Here is a 27,277-nt window from a genome sequence, read left to right as displayed (position 1 = left end):
AAACAGAAACCAACAAGTGTTGGCATGGATGTGGAAAAATTGGAACTCTTGTGCGCTGCTGGTGGGAACGTAAAATGATACACCTCTGTGGAAAATAATTTGGTGGTTCCTCAAAAAAGAAAAATAGAACAAACCCTATGATCCAATAATTCTACTTCTGCATATCTCCCGGAAAGAACTGAAAGCAGAGTCTGGAAGAGATATTTTACACCCGTATCCACAGTAGCATTTTTCACATTAGGTAAAATGTGGAAGCAACTCAAGTGTCCATCAAGAGATGAGTAGATAAGCAAAATGTGGTATATTTGTATATAATACAACAGAATATTATCCAATCTTAACAGGGAAGGAAATTCTGACATAGGCTACAACATGAATGATGCTTAAGAATATTATGCTCAGTAAAATAAGCCAGTCAGAAAAGGACAAATACAATTTAAAAAGGACAAATACTACACTATTCTACTTGTTTGTTTGTTTGTTTGTTTATTTATTTTTGTTGAGACGGAGTCTCGCTCTGTCACCCAGGCTGGAGTGCAGGGGCACGATCTTGGCTCACTGCAAGCTCCGCCTCCCGGGTTCACGCCATTCTCCTGCCTCAGCCTCCCGAGTAGCTGGGATTACAGGCGTCCGCCACCTCGCCCGGCTAGTTTTTTGTATTTTTGTAGAGACGGGGTTTCACCGTGTTAGCCAGAATGGTCTCGATCTCCTGACCTCGTGATCCACCCGCCTCAGCCTCCCAATAAGCTGGGATTACAGGCGTGAGCCACCACGTCCGGCCACATGATTCTACTTGTATAAAGCACCTAGAGTAGTAGAAAAAGTGTAACATAATGGTGTTATACTTTTTGCCAAGGAAAAGGAAGGAATAAGGAATTACTGTTAAGGGTATAGAGTTTCAGTATTGCAAGGTGAAGAGTTCTAGAAGAGGTGGTAGTGATGGATGCACAACAATGTGAATGTACTCACACCATTGAACTATGCACTTAAAATTGTTAAGACAGTAAATATATATATTTTTACTACAATTTTAAAAAGAGAAAAAAGTATTTTTTTTAAAAAAACCATACCAAGAAATTTAAAAAAATCCTGAATGCAGTGGGGAATGCTCAATGATTTCAAGGCAGGAGATGTATATAAACATCTGCACAAACACACACACAGGGGTGTATATATACACACACATACATATATACACATACTTATATACATATATGTATATATACATATACACATAACATGTATACGCACGTCTATAACACACATATACGTGTATATATGTATATGTATATAACACACATATACATATATAAGGTCAGGATTTGTAAAAATATTCATATATATAGGTATACCATAATTTTATTCATGAAACAATAAGAAATCACCTCATACTAGGAGAACCTCATTAGACAAATTACAAATTATACAACCTTTAAATAAACAATGCCTGTATTTTATGAGACTATGCAAATAATTTTTTTTTTTTTTTTTTTTTTTTGAGACGGAGTCTTGCTCTGTCACCCAGGCTAGAGTGCAGTGGCTGGATCTCAGCTCACTGCAAGCTCCGCCTCCCGGGTTTACGCCATTCTCCTGCCTCAGCCTCCGGAGTAGCTGGGACTACAGGCGCCCGCCACCTCGCCCGGCTAGTTTTTTTTTTTTTTTGTATTTTTAGTAGAGACGGGGTTTCACCATGTTAGCCAGGATGGTCTCGATCTCCTGACCTCGTGATCCGCCCATCTCGGCCTCCCAAAGTGCTGGGATTACAGGCTTGAGCCACCGCGCCCGGCCGCAAATAAAATTTTGACTCAAGAAATTTAGAACCTTTTGATAGGTGCTCAAAACATGCCATAACATTATACCAGTATCAATTGCCTTAATACCTTTGGGTCTTCATAAGAATATAGCTGAATGTCAAGTAAATATATATATATATGTATGTGTGTGTGTGTATGTGTGTGTGTGTGTCCTTTAAAATACACTGATTAAAATTAAAGGCAGATAAAAAGGAGACAATTTCTTTAAGCAAATCAATCAATTTTGACTTCTGTTGCTTTCAGTATCTACTTTTTCCTTTCAAAGGATATTCCTTTATGATTTTTGTAACAAATGCTACTTAACCATTCTTTGCTTAAAAGGTAGAGAGTTTTGTCTGAAAAATCTGTTGAAAAATATCAGGGCTATGTCAGTCTGAAAATTTCCAGCCAGTTTCAAGTTAAAAAAGATTTGCTAAAAGTAGTAATTTTTTTTAATGGTTTTAGTCTGTCAGAAGGCTTCGGATTCTCCAGTGCTTCACACCAGTTACTTCAAAACTAACTCCCTCCAGATGTCCCTATGATCATTTAATCAGACATCAAAAGCTGTATGGTGACAGGCTCTCATGCTGCTTATGAGGACGCTATATGTTTCCACAAGCGTAAAACACACACAGTAGCTACTTTTTAAAATGTGATTCATCTAAATCAGAATTCTATTTTAAAGTACAGAGCTATTAGGAAAGGGGCCACTCTCCTAAGAAATAAAACTCTTTTAAACATCTGTACAATGTCATTGTGTGACAAGATTTTGAAAGCAGAAACCAAAATGAAACTTGTACTTTAGAAGCGTTTACGCTGTGAGAGAAAAAAAAAAATCCCCTATCAGAAGAGATTTCCACGAATCAAACCATACTCAAAGAAAATAATTTTCCTTTTCCTCCCAAGGCCAATTGTCTTGCTTCTTCCCAAGGTGAATTCTCATTAACCCTTTCCTCCTATGCCATCAATCTTTACTAAATGTCCGTAACTTGGAAGGTACATATAGAAGTTTGGAACCTACGGAAGACACAGCCTATACCCTTAACTTTCACTTTACAATGACATGACTATATGTACTTTAGTCTTCAGATTTAGATAGTAGCTCTCCCTCCAAAGAGGATAAGGGTACACATATATGCCTATGTAGGCATTTATGCTGCTGCCTTTGTGTGTGTGGCATTTAAGAAATATTTCTTGATATTATTCATTTGACCAATTAAAAAAATGATTATTGGTGTTTTGGATGGAAAGATAATCTCACTGCACAACCGGTTATGAATATTGAGACATTAAAATGAAATTTAAAGTTGAACTGATACCAACCAACTTAATAATTCACATCTGGAATCTTGAAGTCACTAGTTTGGATGGCCGGTTATGAATATTGAGACATTAAAATGAAATTTAAAGTTGAACTGATACCAACCAACTTAATAATTCACATCTGGAATCTTGAAGTCACTAGTTTGGATGGCTAAGTCCCTAAGACCAACTGGAGTTCATACAGCTTCTCTATTTATTTCCCTTCCATTACATAAAATTTCTGAAGACATCACCCACTATTTAACTAATTTTCTTAGGGTCACAGAGTTATTGATGCAATCAGACACAGGATCTTGGCCTTTAAAATAAAACTACTTTAAACATAATCTTTACAAAATTTCAAACAACACTGTCAAATTACATCTGCCCATATTGTGAAAGTGAGATTGAGATGTTTATTAGTGCTTTGCCAAAAACCACGTCGTAAATGTTCTCATTCTTTTTAATTAATTCACATACCAGAAGTATTTTTATTTTCTTCCAAATCAACTGAAATTAGAAAATTTTCTTAAGGAAGATGGAATAGGAGGAAAATTTAGAAGCAGCAATCTTGAGATGTAATGGATATAAGAAATTATCCAGAAACTTATAATCAAGACTTTTCTAAATGTTTTAAACACAGTTATTAGAAAATTACAAAGTTATAACAACAAAGATTACTAACTTTATGATTCCAGATTTTATGATTTTATCATCTAGTCATATATTTGTGATGACCTTGTAAGTGCCAGGCACTGTGCCTGGGGGCTTGAATACAAAAATGAATACACTGGCCTGCACCTCTGACGAGCTCACAGTCTTGAAAACATGCAGTCATGTAAACATTATATTTCAGAGAGGTAACAGCTAATAGAGATACTGCACATGGCAATTCCCTTCAGGGGTTAGGGAGGCTAAGCAGAGTACCAAAGTGCAGGCTAAAGGAAAAAAAACACTCATTTTGATTGTTAAAACTGTATTATTTGATAATCTGATACATGCTTGCAGATTGCTAGGGCTGTTTAACTGCTTTAGATGTGGTCTCTGTAAGTAGGTTGCAAGTTTCTTGAGGACAGGAACCACGTCTTAGGCTTCCTAGAAAGCACATAGCAGAAATCTTGGGCATCTAAGGGATTAGTCAATTTATTTTGACATGAAAACAAAACCCATTCAGTTTTCATTGTGAGCAGATCAAGCCTGACAGCAAAAAAGACATGTCATGGCTACCTTTTCAATTTCTGAAATTGACCTAAAGAGTGATCCTTCTTTTAGAGTTTTTCAGTGTTAGACTAAGATCCAAGAAGAAAAATCGGGGAGCACACATGTGAATAGGAATCTCATTTCTTAGCTGCCTTGATTAGTCATGGTACAGATATTCAGGCAACTCAGATTTGTTTCAACATCTTCTGCTGAGATATGGTGAAAAACTCTGTTGCAGAGTAAATTAGGTTTCAGGTTTTCCCCTACCTGAAATTTGAGTCTTACAAGCATAACTGATTTAAAAATTAAGCTGCCTAACTTGCCAAATGAAGTAAACATTTGGCCCCATGAAATATTGGATGGCAGCTTTATCTCTTAAAAACAAAGCCATATGAAAGCCATCGTTGCAATGTGTCTCCAAGCTCTGGTCTTATCAGCACACAGTGTGAACAGCTGGAGTTACAAACACCAGAACTATTATTAAATCACTGTGTCAGGGTGGGGAAAAAAAGAAAAACCTTTTATAGTTTCAGTATCTCTAAATAATGAGTAATATATTACACGCTATTTCTCCCCATTTTGCTCTTCAGAATCCATCTCTCCTCTTTGCAGAACAACGGATAGAGCCTTCCTTCTAATACACATCAGTACCCACAACATTTATTTTGTTCCAGTGTTTCTATAGATACTTGATTCTACATCTCATGGATGAAAAAATATGATTTGGACACTCAGAATGTTTGGTAAGTTATATGTTGGATTTTTTTTTTTTTTTTGAGATGGAGTTTTCACTGTTGTTGCCCAGGTTGGAGTGCAGTGACACGATCTTGGCTCACTGCAACCTCCGTCTCCCAGGCTCAAGCGATTGTCCTGCCTCAGCCTCTCAAGTGCTTGGGATTATAGGCACATGCTACCATGCCTGGATAATTTTTTTTTTTGTAGTTTTAGTAGAGACGGGGTTTCACCATGTTGGCCAGGCTGGTCTCGAATTCCTGACCTCAGGTGATCCACCTGCCTCAATCTCCCAAAGTGCTGGGATTACAGGCATGAGCCACTGCACCCTGCCTTCTGTTGGATTTTGATAGTCAGCAACCTGCAACCAAAAGTCCTCTGACATCACAGTGGTAATTTGATTATTTTAACCCTGAAATCAAGCTATTTAAATTTCTCTGTAATATCTCGATGATTTCCTTCATGGGTCTGAGGAAGTTTAATCCAGGGGCAATACTGACAATAACTTCAAATATGCGACATACATGAGAAAACGTGTGACATACGAGGGGAAATTCCTCAAATCAACATGTCATCATATTATCTTAGCAGGATGCAAAAAGAATGCTGCCACTCCCAGTAAGAATGTTCTCTCACTAGCAGCCACCTGCCACTATCCTCACTGATAAAATACCACAAACCCCAAAGAACACTGTATTTTCCCTTCTTGTCTCAGTAGAACACACAGGACACTGGAAACACTTCCCCTCAGGGTGTCTTCCCGCCATCAGTCTGTGTCCTTTACCCCCAATCTTAGAGTTGCTAATAATTGTGTTGCTACTGACTAAAGAGTTATTTTTAGCCTCTCAGTGAAAAAAGTCCAAAACTTCTATTCATCTTAAAATCTTGAACTTACACATTATTTGTCACGTAAACAGGTGATAATAGGGTGAACTAACCTTCATTATTTAATACATATTTGCAGAGAGGACGTGATAATTTTCTACTTCTTAACTTATCTCATTTTGCTCACTGTGAGAATTAGTGGCTTTCCTACATTATTTAATCTAACCCCCAAACAGTGGTTGATTTATTGTTATTATTTTAAAATCTGAAGTAATAGAATCTCTTTCATGAAACACACCCCCATCCCCTGGCTAAGGCATAAAACTTCAGAGTTAACAGACTCCCCTGAAATCTATCCATGAACTTCTAATTTAACAACCCCCAAATCTGCCAACTTATTTTTTAATTTTACATATATATGTGTATATATGTGTGTGTGTGTATATACATATATATATAAAAACAGACATGGACTTTGAAAAGATAGGTCAATTATTTTGGTAATGTAAGACAAGTGATGGTTTTAGAACAAACAATGCCATTCACTATCTGAGAACAACCACAGTATTATAATTTTCAGGAATCCAGTTTTTAATTTTCTCACCCTGCAGGATCAATTTGCCTTAAGGGTTAAATTAAAAACTATAAACAGTCATTACAACACAAAACAACCATGGTAGTTAACCGGATATTAAGACAAAAAATCACATCTGTTTTAGAGTTCTGTTCCATTGCAAGTTTGAGAACATCAATTTCAAGAACCTGCTTTTATGGTATGCCCTTAAGCCAAGAACACCAGGTTACAATCAAGAAAAGGAAGGTAAGAAGTCCCATAAATGGACTCTCTCCAAAATATCCTGTTTCTAGGATTCTCTTTCTTAATTCAAAAGCAGTCAATAGAGTTGGATTTGCTATATTGTCTTGAAAGGTAAACAGTCATTACTATTTGCACATTAATAACTGTACTATTCTGATAATTAGGTACGTTGACCAAAACAGAAACAAAGGAAATACATTTATTTGCTGTGTGTCTGGTGTTAAATAACAAATACTAGATTTAGTGGCTTCTCAATATACATAGAATTTGAAGCTTGCAGAGAATCTGATCTTTCTAATTTAAGCCCTTTTTAAAACTCCAGCATGTCTGAGAGTGTACATCTTAAATAACCAATTTGTAATAAATTTAATCAGCTAGAAAACAAGTGTAACTTTTGCAACTTTTCAAAAAACACATATCTCTGGGCATCAGTGAAAACTCTTCCCTCTACAGTAAGCCTAATGAAGTGCAACTAAAAATAACAGTCATCAACTGTGGTTTTAAAGGCAGTATTTCAACATAATCAAATGTGTCAAATATTCATCCTTACAGCTTCTTATGCTGTGGGTTATAAGTAAGTTTAATTTCTTGGGAATGATTGAACATAACCCACTTGCGGCTCTGCCATCTGTGAATTACTTATATGTGAACACTATTTAAGAGATGGAAATTTTGATTGTTTTTTCTTCCCACGAATATTGGACTGAAACACAATTGAACATGGATTTTTAAACAATTATTTTTCATATTAGTTGCTATATGGCTACATTATCACATGCTCCCCAAATTCATCATCACTTATCAAATCAGAGGAATCAAGAATGGTGTAGCTGAAGTTGTGAAGGAAGCACCAAGTACAAAATCCTAGAGATGGAAAAGAATATGAAGTATCAGTGTCCATAGCTCCAGGCCCAGGTCCCTACCACACAGAACCTCCTCTGCAGGGTGCCAGTGAAAGAGTTGTGGTTGTTATGTTCCCAAGGTTTCCTTGAAAGGCTGCTTCTCTTAACAGTGAGCGAACAACAAAAGTGAGTATAGGGCTATATGTAGGGTGCCATGTAATTTATCATCCGTACACGGGCACCTCTGAAAGTTCGTGAAAACATTATTAATAATTATGCCAGAACAAGAGGCACTAACCAGGACTGCCCTAGGCAAACCAAATCGCACTGTTGCCCAAGAGATGATGTGACGCTCAAAGATCTTCCCCAGACTGAAACCACCTCATTAATGCTATACCCAATTTTGCTTCTGTCTAGAGCTGCACTGTCCAATAAAACACAGTAAGAACCACAAATAGAATTTTAAATTTTCTAGTAGCCATGTAAATAAAAAAAGTACAAATAGGTGAAAATAATTTAAGAATATATTTTATTCAACCTAGTATATCTAATATATTATCATTTCCACATATAGTCAATATAACAATTATTGAGACCTTTTGTGTTATTTTGTTCATGCTTCAGTCTTTGAAATCCAGTGTGTGTATTACATTTTAAGTACATTCACATTTGGCTCAGACACATTTCAAGAGCTCAGTAACCACATGTGGCTAGTGGCTACTATACTGGACAGTATAGATCTAAGCATTCCACAAGTTTGGATATGCAGGGATATATTAACAGTTATAATACACATACATACACACACACCATCTTCCTGCTAGTAAAAATAAACACACCTAAGTGGCTTTATTAATGTTTGTATAATAAGACAGGTAACTATCTGTCTCTTGCCTGTGGTGAACTAGACCTTGGAGCAGATAAACTGGATTTAAACCAGCATTTACCTGGTAGATGCTCTTTGGGAAACGGAGAGAATTGCTGAGTCAGATTAATTATTATTAATTATTAAGCTGTTAATTTCTAAGAACTTCTAGGACTCTTCCTAGACTTGCATGTGTCTTGCATTCCTAAGTCCAAAACATATACACTGAGCATCCATGTACTTGGCCCTAGATAAAGATACATAAGGCACAACGTCTGTACATCGGGATGTTAAAGCTTAAAGTATTCACGGAGATTATTTTACAATTGAAGCAAGAGACACCTAAGATGTGCCACTATTCCATGTAAGGGCAAGGACCAGACTCTACTTTTTTGGGTCTGTGGTCTGTACTCCATCATCCATAGAGGACACAATGAGGAAAGGAAGAAACATGTGCTTCCTTTTCACTGTTGATACACAGGAACTCAGCCTATATTTGATCACTTGCATAAGGCACAAGGATTTGGGGCACCAGCATTTATTCTTGAATTGTGATATACATCTTTGCTAGTAATAATATGTCTTGCTGTCCCATACCCCAACTTGGAACTCACTGATGTCATATTTTGGTGAGGCTACAGCATTTACCAGATGGACAGTAGCCATCATTTCCTCTAGGGAAAGTAACATTGATGTCATTTTAATCAGTTTAAGCCCATAGCCTAAGTGATAGAAACATGGAAATAAACATTGGAGGACTGATACGGTTAAGGTTTCTGTCCCCACACAAATCACATCTTGAATTGTAAACCAAATTGTAATCCCCACATGTTGGGGCAGGGACCCCGTGGGAGGTGACTGGATCATGGGTTCAGTCCCCCCATGCTGTTCTCATGATAGTGAGTGAGTTCTCATGAGATTTGATGGTTTTATAAGGGGTTCTTCCCCCTTCACTCTGCACTTCTCTCTCCTGCCTCCTTGTGAAGAAGGACATGTTTGCTTCCCCTTCCACCATGATTTTAAGTTTCCAGAGGCCTCATCAGCCATGCAGAACTGTGAGTCAGTTAAACCTCTTTCCTCTATAAATTACTCAGTCTCAGGTATTTCTTTATAGCAGTGTGAAAAGGCGCAAATACAGGGGCTTTCTCCATGCAAACAATGCTAACACATTAATCAGACACACCCTCATTTTAGGGTACACAGACACACAGACATCACGAAAATAACTAAATTGTAGTTCTGCTCTTTTATGTAATTCTTCTCTCACTGAATAGCTGTCTTCCCCCAATCCAACATAATTAGACTCAACATGGTCTCAACCAGTGTGTGTTTTAAAAAATGTCATACCACATACCAGTTTTGTTTGTACTTAAATTAAAATAGAACACATACACCTGATTTTTATTAATATTCCATTAAATATATTTCCTTAGAAGAATAGAGTTTTAAATAGGTTAGTGGAAAAACATTACATCTAAAATACTTTCAAGACATTTGGTTTCTTTTATAATAAAATAAATATGACAAAATATTGCCACAAATCTATTAGCAAAGAGCTAATGATTTGAAATAGTGACTCCTATCTCATACATACTGACACGGCTCTTGATAAGAATATTTTATACCAAACCAGAAGAATATGTTTAACTCATTTCAGCATCTGTATATACCCATAAATGATGTGTTTATTTTTTCTTAAGGCACTATAGACAGTGAAACTTAAAGTGAGAAAGAGTCTTGCTTTTAGGGACTTTTTTAATAAGGTTATGTTATCGAAGATTACCTATTGCAATGGTATATAGTCATTAGCCAAAATTGAATTCTTAGGCTATCTGAGAGAATTATCCACAATTACAGCTCTTCAAAGCAACTGAGGATTTAGCAAGAAGATCCCACAGTCCTATATGGAAGGAGAATATCATCTCTTCAGGAAATTATTCTCCACTTAACCTATCAGTTATAAGTATATCTGATTATAAGCACTTTTGGTCAATGATTTTGTTTTTCTTCAATCTGAATGCTGAGTTCTACAAATCTAGTCCTGGCACCACATTTTCGTGATATTGGGAGCCTGAAAATCTACGCCACTCACCATGGTATGGTTTGGCAAAGCACTGGGTTAACACAGCAAAAATATAACGATATTCTTGGACATTATGAAACAGGAAGATGAAGAAAATGTAACAGTATAGTATGCTGGCCAGAAGCAAGGATTTTGGAGCCAGAACACTTGGGTGAAATTCCTTGCTTTGCCACTTACTAGCTATGTAACCTTAAACAAATTGCTAAACCGTCCTCTGCCTCAATTTCATTATCAGTTAAATGGAGATAAAAACATGTGCTTACCTTGATGTGGAAGTTTAGATGACTTAATATAAAACAAGTAAAATAGTACTTGGCACATAATCAGTGCCATATACATAATAGCTATCACTCTAACTATATACAAGTAACAGCCCATACTAGCTATTAGTATAACTAATACTATATATACTATCAAAAGATCTCTATCTAGTTATCAATGTATTTAAAACTGCAAAGTCCCACTTAAGCTATGGGTACAGCGCATTGATCTTTCATTAGAAATAGAAACAGCAGGATACCTACTGGAACAACCGGTTTCAGACTCTGGCCACCAGGGTGTGAAGCGACTGGCTGGGTATCAGCAGGAGGGCCTGGCACTGGGTCACTGCTTCTCCTCACCAGCAGTGGAGTGCCTGGAAGACAAAGTGAGAGGTGAGAGGTCAAAAGAACCCTGGGGTGAAGAGAGTGCATGACACAATGCACTTTAATTAAAAAGGTTTACAACATGCTTTTATGTAAAAACATTCTATTTCCAAGGATGCTTGTAAATTAATCCATTTAATGATCTTTTGTCATCTACTTATAGATTGACACATGGAAACAAAATCTTTCAACTCTCATCTTTCCCCAGCTGCATTTCAAAACAAGCCATTGCATTTAACAGAAACTGTTAGGCAATGCACTCGTTGACTGTGTACAATCTAAAAACTGATCTAGAAAATATATGTGAGTATTAAAAAGAATGATTATCCAGGAGACGAATGAAGAGATTCACACAGTCAGTGTAATTTGCTATTCAATAGAGCTGGAAGTATAGTTATTACTGCCATTTGGTGCTTTCCAAATCTTTTGAATGATGATATAGACCAAAATAAATTATTTGCTGGGGTTATAACATTAATGCCTATTTAAGCACACAAAGAGATTGCTTCCATTCTCTTCCTCTTCTCCTAAAGTAGACAGAACTGATAAAGAAAATAAGTTAGTTCTTCTAAAAATATATCCTGATTTCTTTTTAATTTAATGAAAGCTTCCACTATTAAATATTTGAGTCAGTTATTAAATTCTGAAAAAAGATCATACTATCAGAAAGTTCAAATGAAATTCAACCTTAGCAGAGCCAGCGGCCTAACTGCTCTGACTGCAATTAGGCCTAAAATAATTTGTTTCATACAAAATTGGCCACTATAGAGAAAAATCTCAAAAAAAAAAAAAAAAAAAAATCTGCTTGTGGTTTAAAAATCACTCTCATATAAAAATTAACTTTTTATTTTTGTACTTTTGGGAAAAGAGTAGAAAACAGTTGAAATGCAATTTCTCTTTTCTCAATATTCTGAAAATAATTCCCCAAACCTCTGAAGTGATTCCAGTTTAAAGGAACATTTTTCATCCACTTTGTAGGTTATTTACAAACCTGGTTGTTATATCTGCTTTAACATTCTTAGTTTGTACAAAACAAAGAGCTGCAAAAATTTTTTATCTTTATCCAGATAGAACTTGCTTTAAAAACACACACACACACACACACAAACTTCTTTCATGATAAGAAATTAACATACTACTTAGGACACAGACCTATGCCAAAAGCAATTATAAAGTCCAAGTTCAATTTCCTTTATTTCTTTTTTATTAAGAGACATCACTACATTCTTCACCATCCGTCCACCTCTATCTCAAACATTTCTTAACCAACGGACATACCAATAATTGTACGGTTGGCAATGGTTCTTTGAAATAAAACATTTAAAAAAAAAAAACAACAAGAAGAGTAGAAGCAAGAAAAAGTACCATAAAATTTCAAGAAAGTAGGATCCCATACCACTACCTTTTTCCCTCCCTTAGGTGATCTGAAGACTAAGTTCCTTTCAGATTAAGCCCCTCAATTACCAGAAACATGAAATGAACAAGTCAGTCTAAATGCAGTATCCTCAGAAGCAACACATTATCTTTAAAATTAAGAAAATGGGGCAAAATTCATGAACTCTGGTTTATTTCCATTTAATCAGGCCAGTAAATTCTTGAATGGGAGAAAACAAACAAAAAGCAAAATATATTATATGAAGAGAGAGAGTATATGTGTGTGTGAGAGAGAGAGACATGGTTTTTCTTAGGTAATAAATACATTTTCCTTAAAAAAGCCACAGTAGGTAATTTTCCTTCAAATTTAAGGACACGTGCCTATGAGTCCTCTTCACTGTATCTGCTTTTTAAATAATAACATGTTAAAATATTTAAGATACAATTTTATAATAATATGTATTCATGCCAGGCACAGTGGCTTACACCTATAATCCCAGCACTTTGGGAGGTCGAGGCAAGTGGACTACTGGAGGTCAGGAGTTTGAGACCAGCCTGGCCATCATGGTGAAACCCTGTCTCTACTAAAAATACAAAAATTAGTCAGGCGTGGTGGTGCACAACTGTAATCCCAGCTACTCAGGAGGCTGAGGCAGGGGAATCACTTGAACCCAGGAGGCAGAGGTTGCAGTGAGTCCAGATCTTGCCACCAAGCCTGGGAGACAAAGTGAGACTCTGTCTCAAAATAATAAGCATTCAGGTTTGTGTATTCCATCAATATGCCATAGTATTATAGTGTCTCCCATAAGATGACAATTCAGTTTTGTACCAGTGTATCAGCTATTTGAAACATAAAAAAAAAAAAAAAAAACTTTAAGATGGCTAGATCTTTCTTAAACATATCAGGAATAACTTTCTTCTTCTTGGCTTTTCTGTACTCCACAATTGAATGTCTCCTGTTCAGTTAAATTCTAATTTTTCTTTCTTTCTTAATGTGTTAATAACAAGTACAAATCATTCCACATTGAAATTAATGAGCATCTTGGCCGGGTGCGGTGGCTCAAGCCTGTAATCTCAGCACTTTGGGAGGCCGAGATGGGCGGATCACGAGGTCAGGAGATCGAGACCATCCTGGCTAACACGGTGAAATCCTGTCTCTACTAAAAAATACAAAAAAACTAGCCGGGCGAGGTGGCGGGCGCCTGTAGTCCCAGCTACTCGGGAGGCTGAGGCAGGAGAATGGCGTAAACCCGGGAGGCGGAGCTTGCAGTGAGCTGAGATCCGGCCACTGCACTCCAGTCCGGGCGACAGAGCAAGACTCCGCCTCGAAAAAAAAAATAATGAGCATCTTTAAATATGAACTGTTATCTCAGACTTTTAAACCTTCCTAGAATGGTCTTCTAAATTACTAAACCCTATTTGAAGGTGGCTGTCAGGAAGAGGCTGAGTTCCACCTTAAAGACAAAGAAAGGTAAGTCCTAATGTACAACAGAGGGCAAGTAATCAGGAGTACTGAAGATAATTTGGGCAAAACCTTGAATATATAGTAGAGTAGAAGTCGTGTTGTACAAGTAAAGCTAACTGAAATGAGAGGGGACAACTCTATCCAGTTTTACAGAGCCTTCCAGCGTTGGGGAGTAAAGGAAACATAACCTCTACAGTGAAGAAGCTTATAATCTAACAGAAACAATTAGACACTAATACTGCTAACTGTCATGTGTCAGGACAGTGGAGAGGACCCTGGGTTTTGGAGTCAAACAGATTGAGCCTTTGTTTGCTCTGTGGCATTGAACTTGCACTGCACTGTGACTCAGTCTCATCATTTAAAACTTGGTGAAAATAGCACATAACAAAACTGATAGGAGGCTGAAATAAATTAAAGCCATGCACAGGACACAGAACTGTCTGGTATATAATTTTCATGCAGGACTCCCTCCCACAAAAAAAGCAGTTTATAGCACTTGTTATTTGTTGTGAGCTTTGTTATCTTGGCTGCTCAAAAAGCTAAGCTCTTGAAAGTCAAGTTAATTTTCTTTTCTTTTCTTTTTTTTTTTTTTTTTGAGACGGAGTCTCCCTCTGTCGCCCAGGCTGGAGCGCAGTGCCGGATCTCAGCTCACTGCAAGCTCCGCCTCCCGGGTTTACGCCATTCTCCTGCCTCAGCCTCCCGAGTAGCTGGGACTACAGGCGTCTGCCACCTCGCCCGGCTAGTTTTTTGTATTTTTTAGTAGAGACGGGGTTTCACCGTATTAGCCAGGATAGTCTCGATCTCCTGACCTCATGATCCGCCCGTCTCGGCCTCCCAAAGTGCTGGGATTACAGGCTTGAGCCACCTCGCCCGGCCGAAAGTCAAGTTAATTTTCATGGAATAATTTGTAAATTAAAATAGTAAAATCTAATTTTGTACTAAAACAAATACAGCCTTACAATATGAATCAAAACTTTTACACAAATAAAGATAAGGTGAGAAGGGAGTTCAAAAATGGGAAAATGTTGCTATTCATTAGTATTTTTTCAGCTAATTGAGAAAAGACTCTTATTATTGGAATTTAGAGGCAAAAACCCCAGGTTCAGGTCAAGGAACAATAATATTCCTTAGAATCATAGTTTAAAAGCCACTAGAAGCAAAGCCCAAATAAAATAGGAATTGTTCAGTATTTTTAAGCATAAATTCTTATAGAACTGCTTGCTGGGTTTTTTTTTCCCCCCACACAATTAAATATTTGAGGTGCTCCTATGCATCAGGACAGGGAGAAGGGATGAGGATGATATCAAGATCAGCAGTCATGGTGTTCATCTACTCTCAAGTTATCTTTCAGAAAAGGAAATGTGGAAATGAGGAACATTTCAATACATCCTAGCACACATAAACACTAAAGTGTTTCAAGTAGGTTATACATGGCTTATGGGAGAACACACACCAATGAAAACATACACCAAAGGCTAGATCAAATCTCCATTTTATTTAGCTGACACTTGAAACTGAACAGAAGCCAAAGAGAAAGCTACTAGGTGCAGGAATAGAAGAGTCCCTGATTGGGTGTGCAGCTGCTGGTGACTATATCCTCACCAGATAGGATCTTGCCAGAACAGGATAAGCAAAATTCTCACTAGAATATTCTCGATTTATATTCAGGACTTATGCCACATTCAGGAAAATCTTAAACACTCACTGACTGTACAGACTTTTAGGAAGATGGCAAGATTCATCACGTTTTAACAGGATTTAGGGCAATTAACACCAGTCAAGCCACATCCTCATAGGAGAAAGTGAAGTCAGTTCCCAAGTTCTATGAATGATGGCGCATCTTCTAATTCTCCAGTAATCATTATTTTAATGGTGGGGCAGCTGGTATTAAGTGGGGTACAGGTACTGATCCATGTCCCCCTTAAATGTCACTAAGGAAGCCAAGGGGAGGGTCGTCTAATTCAGTTAGAGGAAAACAATTTTGAAAGTGGCAGCCATTAGTTAAAGGGTGAAATTGGTACACCAATGAATCAAGCAAGATATAAACACCAACAAAAATGTAAGGTGCTATGTCTATAAGTTTCTGTCTCTTTGTTATAATCACACTCTCCCTCTCCCTCTCCTCCTCAGTGGATTTTCATTTGGAGGATACGTTTGAGATGGAGATGGCTTAAATGACAGGTGACACCATTTAATATTATGTTTTGGGGTTTTGAAGGATAGGCAGTTATAAAGATTGAAACCAAGGTCCTGAAAAAACCACATAACATATGATGATGCAGGCAGCAGGGAAAACAAACAATGGCTTCAAACATAAGCCCCACATCAAAAGTCACAAGGCACATGTTCTAAATTGTACGGGGAGCAGCAGCAGGGATTTATTTATTTAAAGATGGTTAATGATTCTCCTGAGCAAAACCAGAAGGCCAGCTTGTCACCAATATTGGTGTCATTTCATCCTAGGGTGACTGACACCTGGACAGCGCTCAGGATGGGGGGCAGGTCACAGTGAAAGCGCTGACAAGACATTCTGTAAGAACTAGAGGACCTCATGCACAGAGAGGCTAGAAGGGCAACGTGGAGAAGGTGAACAGGGTGTCAGCAGTCACAGGCAGAAATGGAGAGAGAACATGGAGGAGGACACAGGAGAATTCAGAAACTGACTACACATAAAAAGCAAAGGAGAAGAAGCATAAAACAGACACCTAAAAATCATTCTCATTTCTGGCTTGAAGAAGAGCAATAGGGAGATTTTGGCAACTGCTATGATTTCCTTCAGAGAAAATACAAATCTTGGCTTCAGCCCACTGACTGTTAGAATGATTTGCTTTTAATTTAAAATGTCTTGATACATGTGAGGAAACCAAAGACTAGATTTTCAATAGGGTGGGCATTCACAAAGATGAATATGAAGTTGATATTGAAAATCATATTGGCTTCTAGAATGAGCAGGTAGATACAAAAATGAAGCGAACAGAGGAAAATAAAAAGGAAGAATCAGCATAGAACTATTAATGGCATCGCATGCAAAATAATGCAAAAGCCAGGATTTGATAACCTCTCAGAATTTTAAGAAAGAAAGAAATCTAGAATGCTTACTGTTTAATAAAGTCACAGAGGAGTGCTCAGAGGAATGGGAGGGGTGAAAGAATGGAAGAGGGAACTGGGATTAACATGATAACCTGATTATATGCAAAGAGACTCCTCTTCAGGGGGCTGGTCTTTTCAGAGTCTCGATTTTCCTTTGCCCTAAGGGATTCCTTTGGTGCTACCAAAACAGTTGGACAGTTTGGAGAAAAACACACACTCTCCTTCCACGACTGTTGACACTTAGGATAACAAGATAAATATGAACAGAAGAAAATGCTCTGAATTAAAATACATCTAAGTTGGTAAATTTTTCACATTGATGATGAAAGTAAATTTCAAGTGGCTAAACTTATTGCAAATTAGAAAAGGGGGAAAGAAGTAGAAAAAAACACATTCTTCCAGGTAATCCATATTAATAGTATAGAAAAACAGTATAGGCTGCATCTTGGTTTCATGTAGTACATTTCCTTAATAGACTTTGCAACTAGTCAGCACCTAGAACAATACCTCTCAATTATCTTGAACTTTAACAACTGTTGAACGAGTTTGACAAAATATGGGTGTACCCTTCAGAAATGGTGCAAAGAGACTGTAGGTCAGAAACTTTCCTTCTAACCATTATTCTAGCACTCTCACCTCAAAGAAGTTGTTCCCCCTTTTCTTGCTGGCTAAATGAGCATGGAGGAGAGGCTGCAACAAAGTCCCACTGTAGACTTATAAAAAGATAGTTTTCTAATTTATATAGCCAAAAAGTACTGAAGTGGCCGGGCGTGGTGGCTCACGCCTATAATCCCAGCACTTTGGGAGGCCAAGGTGGGCAGATCACGAGGTCAAGAGTTGGAGACCAGCCAGGCCAATATGGTGAAATCCCATCTCTACTAAAAATACAAAACTTAGCTGGGCGTGGTGGCACGCACTTGTAGTCCTAGCTACTAAGGAGGCTGAGACAGAAGGATCGCTCGAACCCAGGAGGCAGAGGTTGCAGTGAGCTGAGATCATACCACTGTACTCCAGCCTGGGAAACAGAGCAAGACTCTGTCTTGAAAACAAACAAACAAACAAACAAAGAACTGAAGCGCAGAGAAATGAAGTTTCCAAAGCTTTTGAACTTTATTTCTACTCTAGTTTTACTCACTTGACGCCTTCCTATGGCAGGGCCACATTCTCTACCTGGGTAAGTGCATAGAAGTAAGGGGAATAACACCTCTTCTTTGCAGCAGCAATTCTTTTCATCTAAACTAGTCAGCAGGCTGGGTGTGGTGGCTCACACCTGTAATCCAGCACTTTGGGAAGCTGAGGTGGGCGGATCACCTGAGGTCAGGAATTCCAGACCAGCCTGGCCAACATGACAAAATCCCATCTCTACTAAAAATACAAAAATTCGCGGGGTGTGGTGGTACACACTTGTAATCGCAGCTACTCAGGAGGCTGAGGCAGGGAAAATTACCTGAATCCGGAGGCAGAGGTTGCAGTAAGCCGAGACTGCACCACTGCACTCCAACCTGGGTGACAAAACGAGACTCTGTCTCGAAAATAACTAACTAACTAACTAACTAACTAACTAACTAACTAACTAACTAATAAATAAATAAATAAAATAAACTGGCCAGCAGAAAGAAATATTTTGATAGAAAGATACAGATAAAAGGAAGGTATGGTGGAAGCTGAATACCTAAGAGGAAAACATCAACCCATGGTCCCAAGGACATATCTGGTAAGATGCTTGTCTCACTAGTCAAGGCATGCAAACTCCTCTCCCAAAGTACACAGTCTTTCTTGCAGATGATTTCCATGCTTTGCCAGTATTGCTATTACCCCCATCAATACTCAATAAAATAAGACTAGTGAAAGTGGTACATCATTTGTTTTTGGAGGTAACTAGATTTTCTTTTTGTGTAGATTTTATGGGCATCAGATAGGGCTTTTTAGCTGATGCCTAAAAAACTTCACGACACTGAAATCTGGAGACCCATAAAAAAAAACTGGTAATGATATCAATAGCAGCACAATTTATACCAAAGTACTGAGAAGAGATCACTTTTGCTGCAAAAGTGCCTGACCCGGTTTGGTGCCTGGCCTGTGATGAATGCAGCAGCTGGGACATGCTTTCAGATACTGTGATGCAAAAACCACACTAAGGAAACTAAGTCAAAAACTTTCATCTTAAATATCAGTCCGTTAGAAAAGAGACTCCCAGTATTGCCACGAAAGGAGGAAGGAAGTTCAAGTCAACTAACATTTAATATCATTTTTCTCTCATTTCAGATTGCAAAAACCATGTTTGTTCAACACATGATCGACAAATGCAAGTAATTCACAAAATAGTCACTGACTACACAATGGATATGAATGAGCACATGCATGATAAAGCATCTTTTAGTATTTAGAAAACAGTTCAAATTGGAGAGCCAGTGCTACAAAAATATGTGAAGGGGTTTTTAACTGACTTTTACTGGGACTTATACTTGTCTCTGAAGACAAGTGACTTCCACTTGAAGTGGGCTGAACTATTAAAGTTTTCATATTTTATCCAGTTGTGTACACAAATCTGCAATTTTTCAAATTTCTTAAGCTACTTTACAATATACATTTACTCATGCTACCTAAGGTTAGTTAACGCCAGGTCTCAGATATGCGCTAGGTCTCAAGGGTTATGGTCAGAACAAGGATAAAGCAACAGAGGAGGTTCAGTGTAAGCAGAAGGCCAGGTCTTTGAAAGGCATACACTCTAAAAAAAATAAGTAAAGTATTAACTGAAATAAATAAAGATACCTGAATTAATAAATCCAAATAAAAACTCCTGAATCACAGAGATGAAGGGAAGGATTGTGATGATGTGTGCATCAACCTCCCAATTTCTCGTTCTGGCATTCAAGGACCTCAGTGGTTTGCCTCAACCACTAATTATATCTTATACTACATTCTTCCTCAGGTGTATATGCCAAACAGAATCACTTGCCATCAGCTAAAAATGTCCTACATCATGTGACCTCTAAATGATTATTCTCTAATATTGCATTCAATTGTAATCCTGTCCCACTTTGAAGGTCCGCTCCCAATAATTATAAACAATCTCTACTTTTTGGAATGCCCAGATGCAGATTTGCATGGGGGAAAAAATGCAATTTCAGGGGTCCTCATTTGCATGAGCCCCTTACATGATGCCAAGAGGAGCCTTAGCAACAAGATCACATGATTATACAATTTTGTAAAATTTACATAAGTAAAATATTTTAATTGCTACAGGTTAACCCTGTTATCTCTTCCATCACTATGGTTCCATCCATACTACTCTTCCTCCTATTGGGTGGCAATGAAGTGGCCAAGAGTATTTTTGGAATTCCAGTTAAGGGGAAATCGAGTCAGAGATATATCATATATATATATAGAGAGAGAGTCCACTGTATTTTATATATATATATATGATTATATATGTGTACCTTTGTATCATGAAACTGGTTGACTGTGCACAGTGGGTATTGGAAACATTTTTCTATTACTCACCAAGATGAATGGCAATAAATTAACGATATGCAGAATTGTTTCTCAGCCACATATAAATAGTCCATTATATATATTCTACTATATATATAAATAGTCCACTATACGTAAAAATAGTCATATATATATAGTGGAGTCAGAGATATATCTCATATGTAGCCCATTATATATATATATAGTATATTTTATATATCTCATATATATATAGAGAGAGAGTCCACTATATATATGAGATATATCTCTGAGATAGATAGATAGATAGATAGATAGATAGATAGATAGACAGACAGAGTGGATTATTTATATATATAGTAGGATATATATAATGGACTATATTTATGTGGCTTACAAACAATTCTGCATATAGTTAATCTATTGCCAGTCATCTTGGTGAGTAATATAAGAATATTGCCAACACCCAATGTCCAAGTTCAACCAGTTTCATGATACAAAGGTATAGGCCAGGTGAAGTAATGATGTGGCTGTGCTGTTTTGCACCAGCACTGGAAGTATGTGAGCACTGGAAGATACACAAAATTTGAAATGCACAAAGCCAGAGCTACTCTATGGAAGATTTGTTCACTCACCAGATCTATATAATTATAAGCAGATAATTCAGTTCTCATTGATACCTTGACAAATGGGAACTTCTCTCTTATTTAGAATATACTTGAAAATGCAGCATAGAATTAAAATTCCCTAGCCAGAACTTCCAACACTATGTTGAATAGGAGTGGTGAGAGAGGGCATCCCTGTCTTGTGCCAGTTTTCAAAGGGAATTTTTCCAGTTTTTGCCCATTCAGTATGATATTAGCTGTGGGTTTGTCATAAATAGCTCTTATTATTTTGAGGTACGTTCACCACTCCTATTCAACATAGTGTTGGAAGTTCTGGCTAGGGCAATCAGGCAAGAGAAAGAAATCAAGGGTATCCAGTTAGGAAAAGAAGAAGTCAAATTGTCCCTGTTTGCAGATGACATGATTGTATATTTAGAAAACCCCATCGTCTCAGCCCAAAATCTCCTTAAGCTGATAAGCAACTTCAGCAAAGTCTCAGGATACAAAATTAATGTGCAAAAATCACAAGCATTCTTATACACCAGCAACAGACAAGCAGAGAGCCAAATCAGGAATGAACTTCCATTCACAATTGCTTCAAAGAGAATAAAATACCTAGGAATCCAGCTTACAAGGGATGTAAAGGACCTCTTCAAGGAGAACTACAAACCACTGCTCAGTGAAATAAAAGAGGACACAAACAAATGGAAGAACATACCATGCTCATGGATAGGAAGAATCAATATCGTGAAAATGGCTATACTCCCCAAGGTTATTTATAGATTCAATGCCATCCCCATCAAGCTACCAATGAGTTTCTTCACAGAATTGGAAAAAACTGCTTTAAAGTTCATATGGAACCAAAAAAGAGCCCGCATTGCCAAGACAATCCTAAGTCAAAAGGACAAAGCTGGAGGCGTCACGCTACCTGACTTCAAACTATACTACAAGGCTACAGTAACCAAAACAGCATGGTACTGGTACCAAAACAGAGATATAGACCAATGGAACAGAACAGAGTCCTCAGAAATAATACCGCACATCTACAGCCATCTGATCTTTGACAAACTTGAGAGAAACAAGAAATGGGGAAAGGATTCCCTATTTAATAAATGGTGCTGGGAAAATTGGCTAGCCATAAGTAGAAAGCTGAAACTGGATCCTTTCCTTACCCCTTATACGAAGATTAATTCAAGATGGATTAGAGACTTAAATGTTAGACCTAATACCATAAAAACCCTAGAAGAAAATCTAGGTAGTACCATTCAGGACATAGGCATGGGCAAGGACTTCATGTCTAAAACACCAAAAGCAACGGCAGCAAAAGCCAAAATTGACAAATGGGATCTAATTAAACTTAAGAGCTTTTGCACAGCAAAAGAAACTACCATCAGAGTGAACAGGCAACCTACAGAATGGGAGAAAATTTTTGCAACCTACTCATCTGACAAAGGGCTAATATCCAGAATCTACAAAGAACTCAAACAAATATACGAGAAAAAAACAAACAACCCCATCAAAAAGTGGGGAAAGGATATGAACAGACATTTCTCAAAAGAAGATATTCATACAGCCAACAGACACATGAAAAAATGCTCATCATCACTGGCCATCAGAGAAATGCAAATCAAAACCACAATGAGATACCATCTCACACCAGTTAGAATGGCAATCATTAAGAAGTCAGGAAACAACAGGTGTTGGAGAGGATGTGGAGAAATAGGAACACTTTTACACTGTTGGTGGGATTGTAAACTAGTTCAACCATTATGGAAAACAGTATGGCAATTCCTCAAGGATCTAGAACTAGATGTACCATATGACCCAGCCATCCCACTACTGGGTATATACCCAAAGGATTATAAATTAGTCTACTACAAAGACACATGTACACGTATGTTTATTGCGGCACTATTCACAATAGCAAAGACTTGGAATCAACCCAAATGTCCATCTGTGACAGACTGGATTAAGAAAATGTGGCACATATACACCATGGAATACTATGCAGCCATAAAAAAGGATGAGTTTGCGTCCTTTGTAGGGACATGGATGCAGCTGGAAACCATCATTCTTAGCAAACTATCACAAGAAGAGAAAACCAAACACCGCATGTTCTCACTCATAGGTGGGAACTGAACAATGAGATCACTTGGACTCGGGAAGGGGAACATCACACACTGGGGTCTATCATGGGGAGGGGGGAGGGGGGAGGAGGGAGGGATTGCATTGGGGAGTTATACATGATATAAATGATGAATTGATGGGTGCTGACGAGTTGATGGGTGCAGCACACCAGCATGGCATAAGTATACATATGTAACAAACCTGCACGTTATGCACATGTACCCTAGAACTTAGAGTATAATAAAAAAAAAAAAAAAAAAAAAAAAAAAAAAAATACACCAACAAAAAAAAAAAAAAAAAAAAAAAAAAATAAAATTCCCACACTAGTAAGACACAAACCTGTAGCAGTTTCATAGTTACAAGTATGTATGTATGAAGCCCTTTATATATCCCAAATGTTATTTAAACAAAAACAATTTGGATTAACCATGCTAGAGCAAATAACAAATTATCCATTTATTCAATCTATCAGAAATTGATATTACATATGGAGAGGTGATTAAAGAACACATGGCTGGCCAGGTGCGATGGCTTATGCCTGTAATCCCAGCACTTTGGGAGGCCGAGGCAGGCAGATCACCTGAGGTTAGGAGTTCAAGACCAGCCTGGCCAACATGGCGAAACCCTGTCTCTACTAAAAGTACAAAAAAATTAGCCGGGCGTGGTGGTGCACGCACGCCTGTAATCCCAGCTACTCTGGAGGCTGAGGTAGGAGGATCACTTGAACTCAGGTGGCGGAGGTTGTGGTAAGCTGAGATAGCACCACTGCACTCCAGCCTGGGTGACAGAGCAAGACTTCATCTCAATAAAGAAACAACAACAAAAAAAGAACACATGGCCAAAAGTTATTGAGAAAAAAGTATAATATCAAGATATTTTCATGTGTTAATATATCATTAATATTATTTCTCACATTTTGTCATCTCTAGTATGTTAGCTTTATTAAATTTATAAATTGTGATTTTTTTCATGCTAAATAAGAATTCATTTCTATATAATTTTTTAAAAATTATTGCTGCTTTTCTTAAATAGCAATCCCCCCAAGTCTTGCACAGTTAGAGCATCACAAAATGTGGATCTGCTTTTGTATCTTTTTAGGGTGTGTTATATCCCGATTTGTCTTATGTATGTAGTTGTATTTTGTCTCTCGTTGAGTCATTCAATATTTACCAAATGCCTAAAATGTGCCAGGTAGTCTTCCAGGCATTCTGGATACATCAGCGCACAACACAAAGGCCTTGCTTATGAAGAGCTGTGGATTGTTGGGGGAAGACCGATCATCAACAGTAAATAAAAAAATACAGACATTTAAAATTGGGATAAAACAAGTTATCAAACAAGAATGTGAAAGAGAAAGTGATGTCTGGGAGAAGAGGGTGGAACCACATTGTAAGCAGTTTGATGGCAAGCCACTTCCTTTAGTCAATCACTTAGGATCCCAAGCAGAACAGGCACTCAGCAGAGGCATGCCAAATTGAACTAAACAAAGCTACAGGCGCAAAGACCAATGTTTAAGTTCAGAAATCTTTAGAGTATGAAATGTCCCAGACTTGAGAACTTTGGGGGTCATGAAAAGGGTATCTCGTCTAGTATGTAAATAAGTTGCTACTGTCTGGTTTGTTCCCCCTCAACTAACACTTTTTTCTTCAGCATCACCATTTTAACATTTTAAAATAAACACGATTCACACTAATGCAGCACATGTTATCAGCCTTGCAACTTAACAGTAGATGAACATAAAAGTGCCATCAACAACGATGCTAAACAATCCCAGTAGATGCACAGAGATACTGACTCAATCCTGTCAATTACTGTGGCTTATAGAGGAATCTACTGCCCTGTCAGTTGATCTTTCAGTTTGTGATACTTTACAGTCTTAGATCCTAGATATTTATGAGGTTAATCTATATTCATAAGATTTATGGCAAACCATGGAATAGCTAAAGGGATAATAGTTGAGTTCACCTGAAAACATTCTGTGAATGAGCTGAATTTTAAAAAGAATTCTGAAATGCAGAAGATATATGAGATAATATATCGGTGTAAAATGATGGCTAAGATATTTATAGTAGACAGATGGGCATGTGGCTTTTGATGCTAGAGATGGATGCCCTTGCATGAATATTGATACATTTGCTCAGCCAGAAAATAGGCATGCACTAAATGATTAGTGGAACAACTGATTGAGGAAACTGCAGACTACGGTTAGAAGAACACTACCAGAAGGCCTTAATTTGGGAGAGTTTTAATTTAATCTAATTGAAACAGCATCAAGAAATAGATTATCCTCCAAAAGGATATAATCTATAGCATTTTTTTCACGTATTAAGTAACTAGTTAAAATATACTTTGAAAGACAGTTGTAACTTAGAAATATATGAAATACCTTGACTAAAATAATAAGTGGAGGAATCTTTTCCCCATGAGTTCTTTAGTAATTCCCTTGTGAATACTATGAAGTGAATCTTAATATATATCCAGTGAAGAGGGTGTGGACTTGGGATGATTGTTTGATTCAAAATGGTGCACATTTGGGATGGTTCATTACGGCACTGTTGTTGGTCTGTGCCAAGTGTTTATGGAACCATTCTCTTATCCTAAATTTTAGGTCACAGCCCCCAGTGAGTGGAGAACCGCCTGTAAAAGAATACTTCAGGAGCTCTTTGCAAGAAGAGAAGGGGAGAAATAAGCAATGCCTTCAGGCCACTGAGCTGCAGTTGCAAACAATTACTGCAACATCAAAGTACTAAATTCAAATCACTAAGTTTTTCTTGATAGATGAGAAACATCCACAAGTCAATTTAAGGCATCCTGGATACAAATATATATAATTTATCAGTTGCACTTGAAACCTTTGAACATTACCTTTTATTGGATCATTCAAAGTTCCTGGCAGGACTGGAAAAAAAATGGCAGGCTTTGGAGTCACTGTTATCTCTAAGAACACTAAAAAGGTGATTTTATTCCAAAGCCTATGTGCACCAAATGCTGTTTTCTGTGTAACAGGAAAGGGCCACTCAGTCCCTTTCTTCTGTTTCTGCTTAATAACACCTAAAATTTTAAACCAGTGTTAATCAAATAAAGCTCAATCCAGAAAACTCAGAAACTAGGCGTTTCTGGCAGAGAACACACCTAATGCAAGTGCCAGAGGAAAATGTGATTCTTTCCTGTCTATAGTGACTTTCCCAACATTTGCAACTGTGGTTTGGGACCTCATTTGACCCATATCTGCTTCTGGAGTCCAAGGATCAGCTTTAACCTCAGGCACCTTTTACATTATGCATCCGGTAGGAAGAGGTCATATTCCGTTCATGATGTGGCACTGGCCCAGCTGTCTAAGCCTTTGTGACCTCACGTTGGATAACTGAAATCTAATCCACTTGAAAGTACTCTGGAAGACCACCCAGGTGTTTCATATGGCTGCTGTCTTGCTACTAAATAGGCCCATTACACAAGCTGGAGAACATTACCCCAACAGACTAATTCACCCAGTGACAGAGTAAGGCAATGATCCACGATTATTGACTTTTCCATGTAACTCCTGGCATCAAATTCAACGTGAATCAAAATCCAAAGTCCACAGGTAAAAAACTGTATTGTGTTTCTATGATCTTTCAAAAAGAGAATCAAACTCTTCTAACAACATTGGAGTTTTAACTTTCAAGGGAAAACATTTTAACATAGAGGGTCACTAACGCTGGGAAGACATAATATGGTTAAAAGTTAAAATATTTTCCACAAATAGATTTTGAGAGCCACAGGAATGGCTTGGTTTCTATTAATTATAAATAAATCGAATAAGCCAAAGATCAAAACTTCATGACTCTTTTAAGGGATTATCAGAACAAGAAAGCTTATTTTATTTTCCCCCCCACCAAGTCCTATGAATAAACCAAAGTATACCAGGATCTGAGCTACTTATTAACTTGAAGGTAATACCTGTTGCATCTAGCCTATGTCACAAGCCCATCTGACTTCGATTTCACTACCTATAAGTACTGCATTATGCTATTTATTTATTATAGCTCAATAGCATAAAATAGACAATATTGATAAGTCA

General features: G+C 37.5%; 1 protein-coding gene across 2 annotated transcripts in view; it reads right to left on the bottom strand.

Moving 5' to 3' along the window:
* PARD3B (par-3 family cell polarity regulator beta) overlaps window positions 1-27,277 on the bottom strand; it is a 1,146,560-nt gene that overhangs the window by 590,523 nt on the left and 528,760 nt on the right. For both annotated transcript variants that reach the window (XM_010352639.2, XM_030916822.1), the window contains exon 4: window positions 10,984-11,093. In XM_010352639.2, coding sequence (XP_010350941.1) covers window positions 10,984-11,093 — 110 coding nt within the window. The remainder of the gene's footprint in view (window positions 1-10,983; window positions 11,094-27,277) is intronic.

The sequence above is a fragment of the Rhinopithecus roxellana genome, chromosome 14 (assembly GCF_007565055.1).
Source record: "Rhinopithecus roxellana isolate Shanxi Qingling chromosome 14, ASM756505v1, whole genome shotgun sequence".
NCBI lineage: Eukaryota > Metazoa > Chordata > Mammalia > Primates > Cercopithecidae > Rhinopithecus > Rhinopithecus roxellana.
Note: the sequence above shows the minus strand (reverse complement) of the source record. Positions and strands in the feature narration are given on the sequence as shown.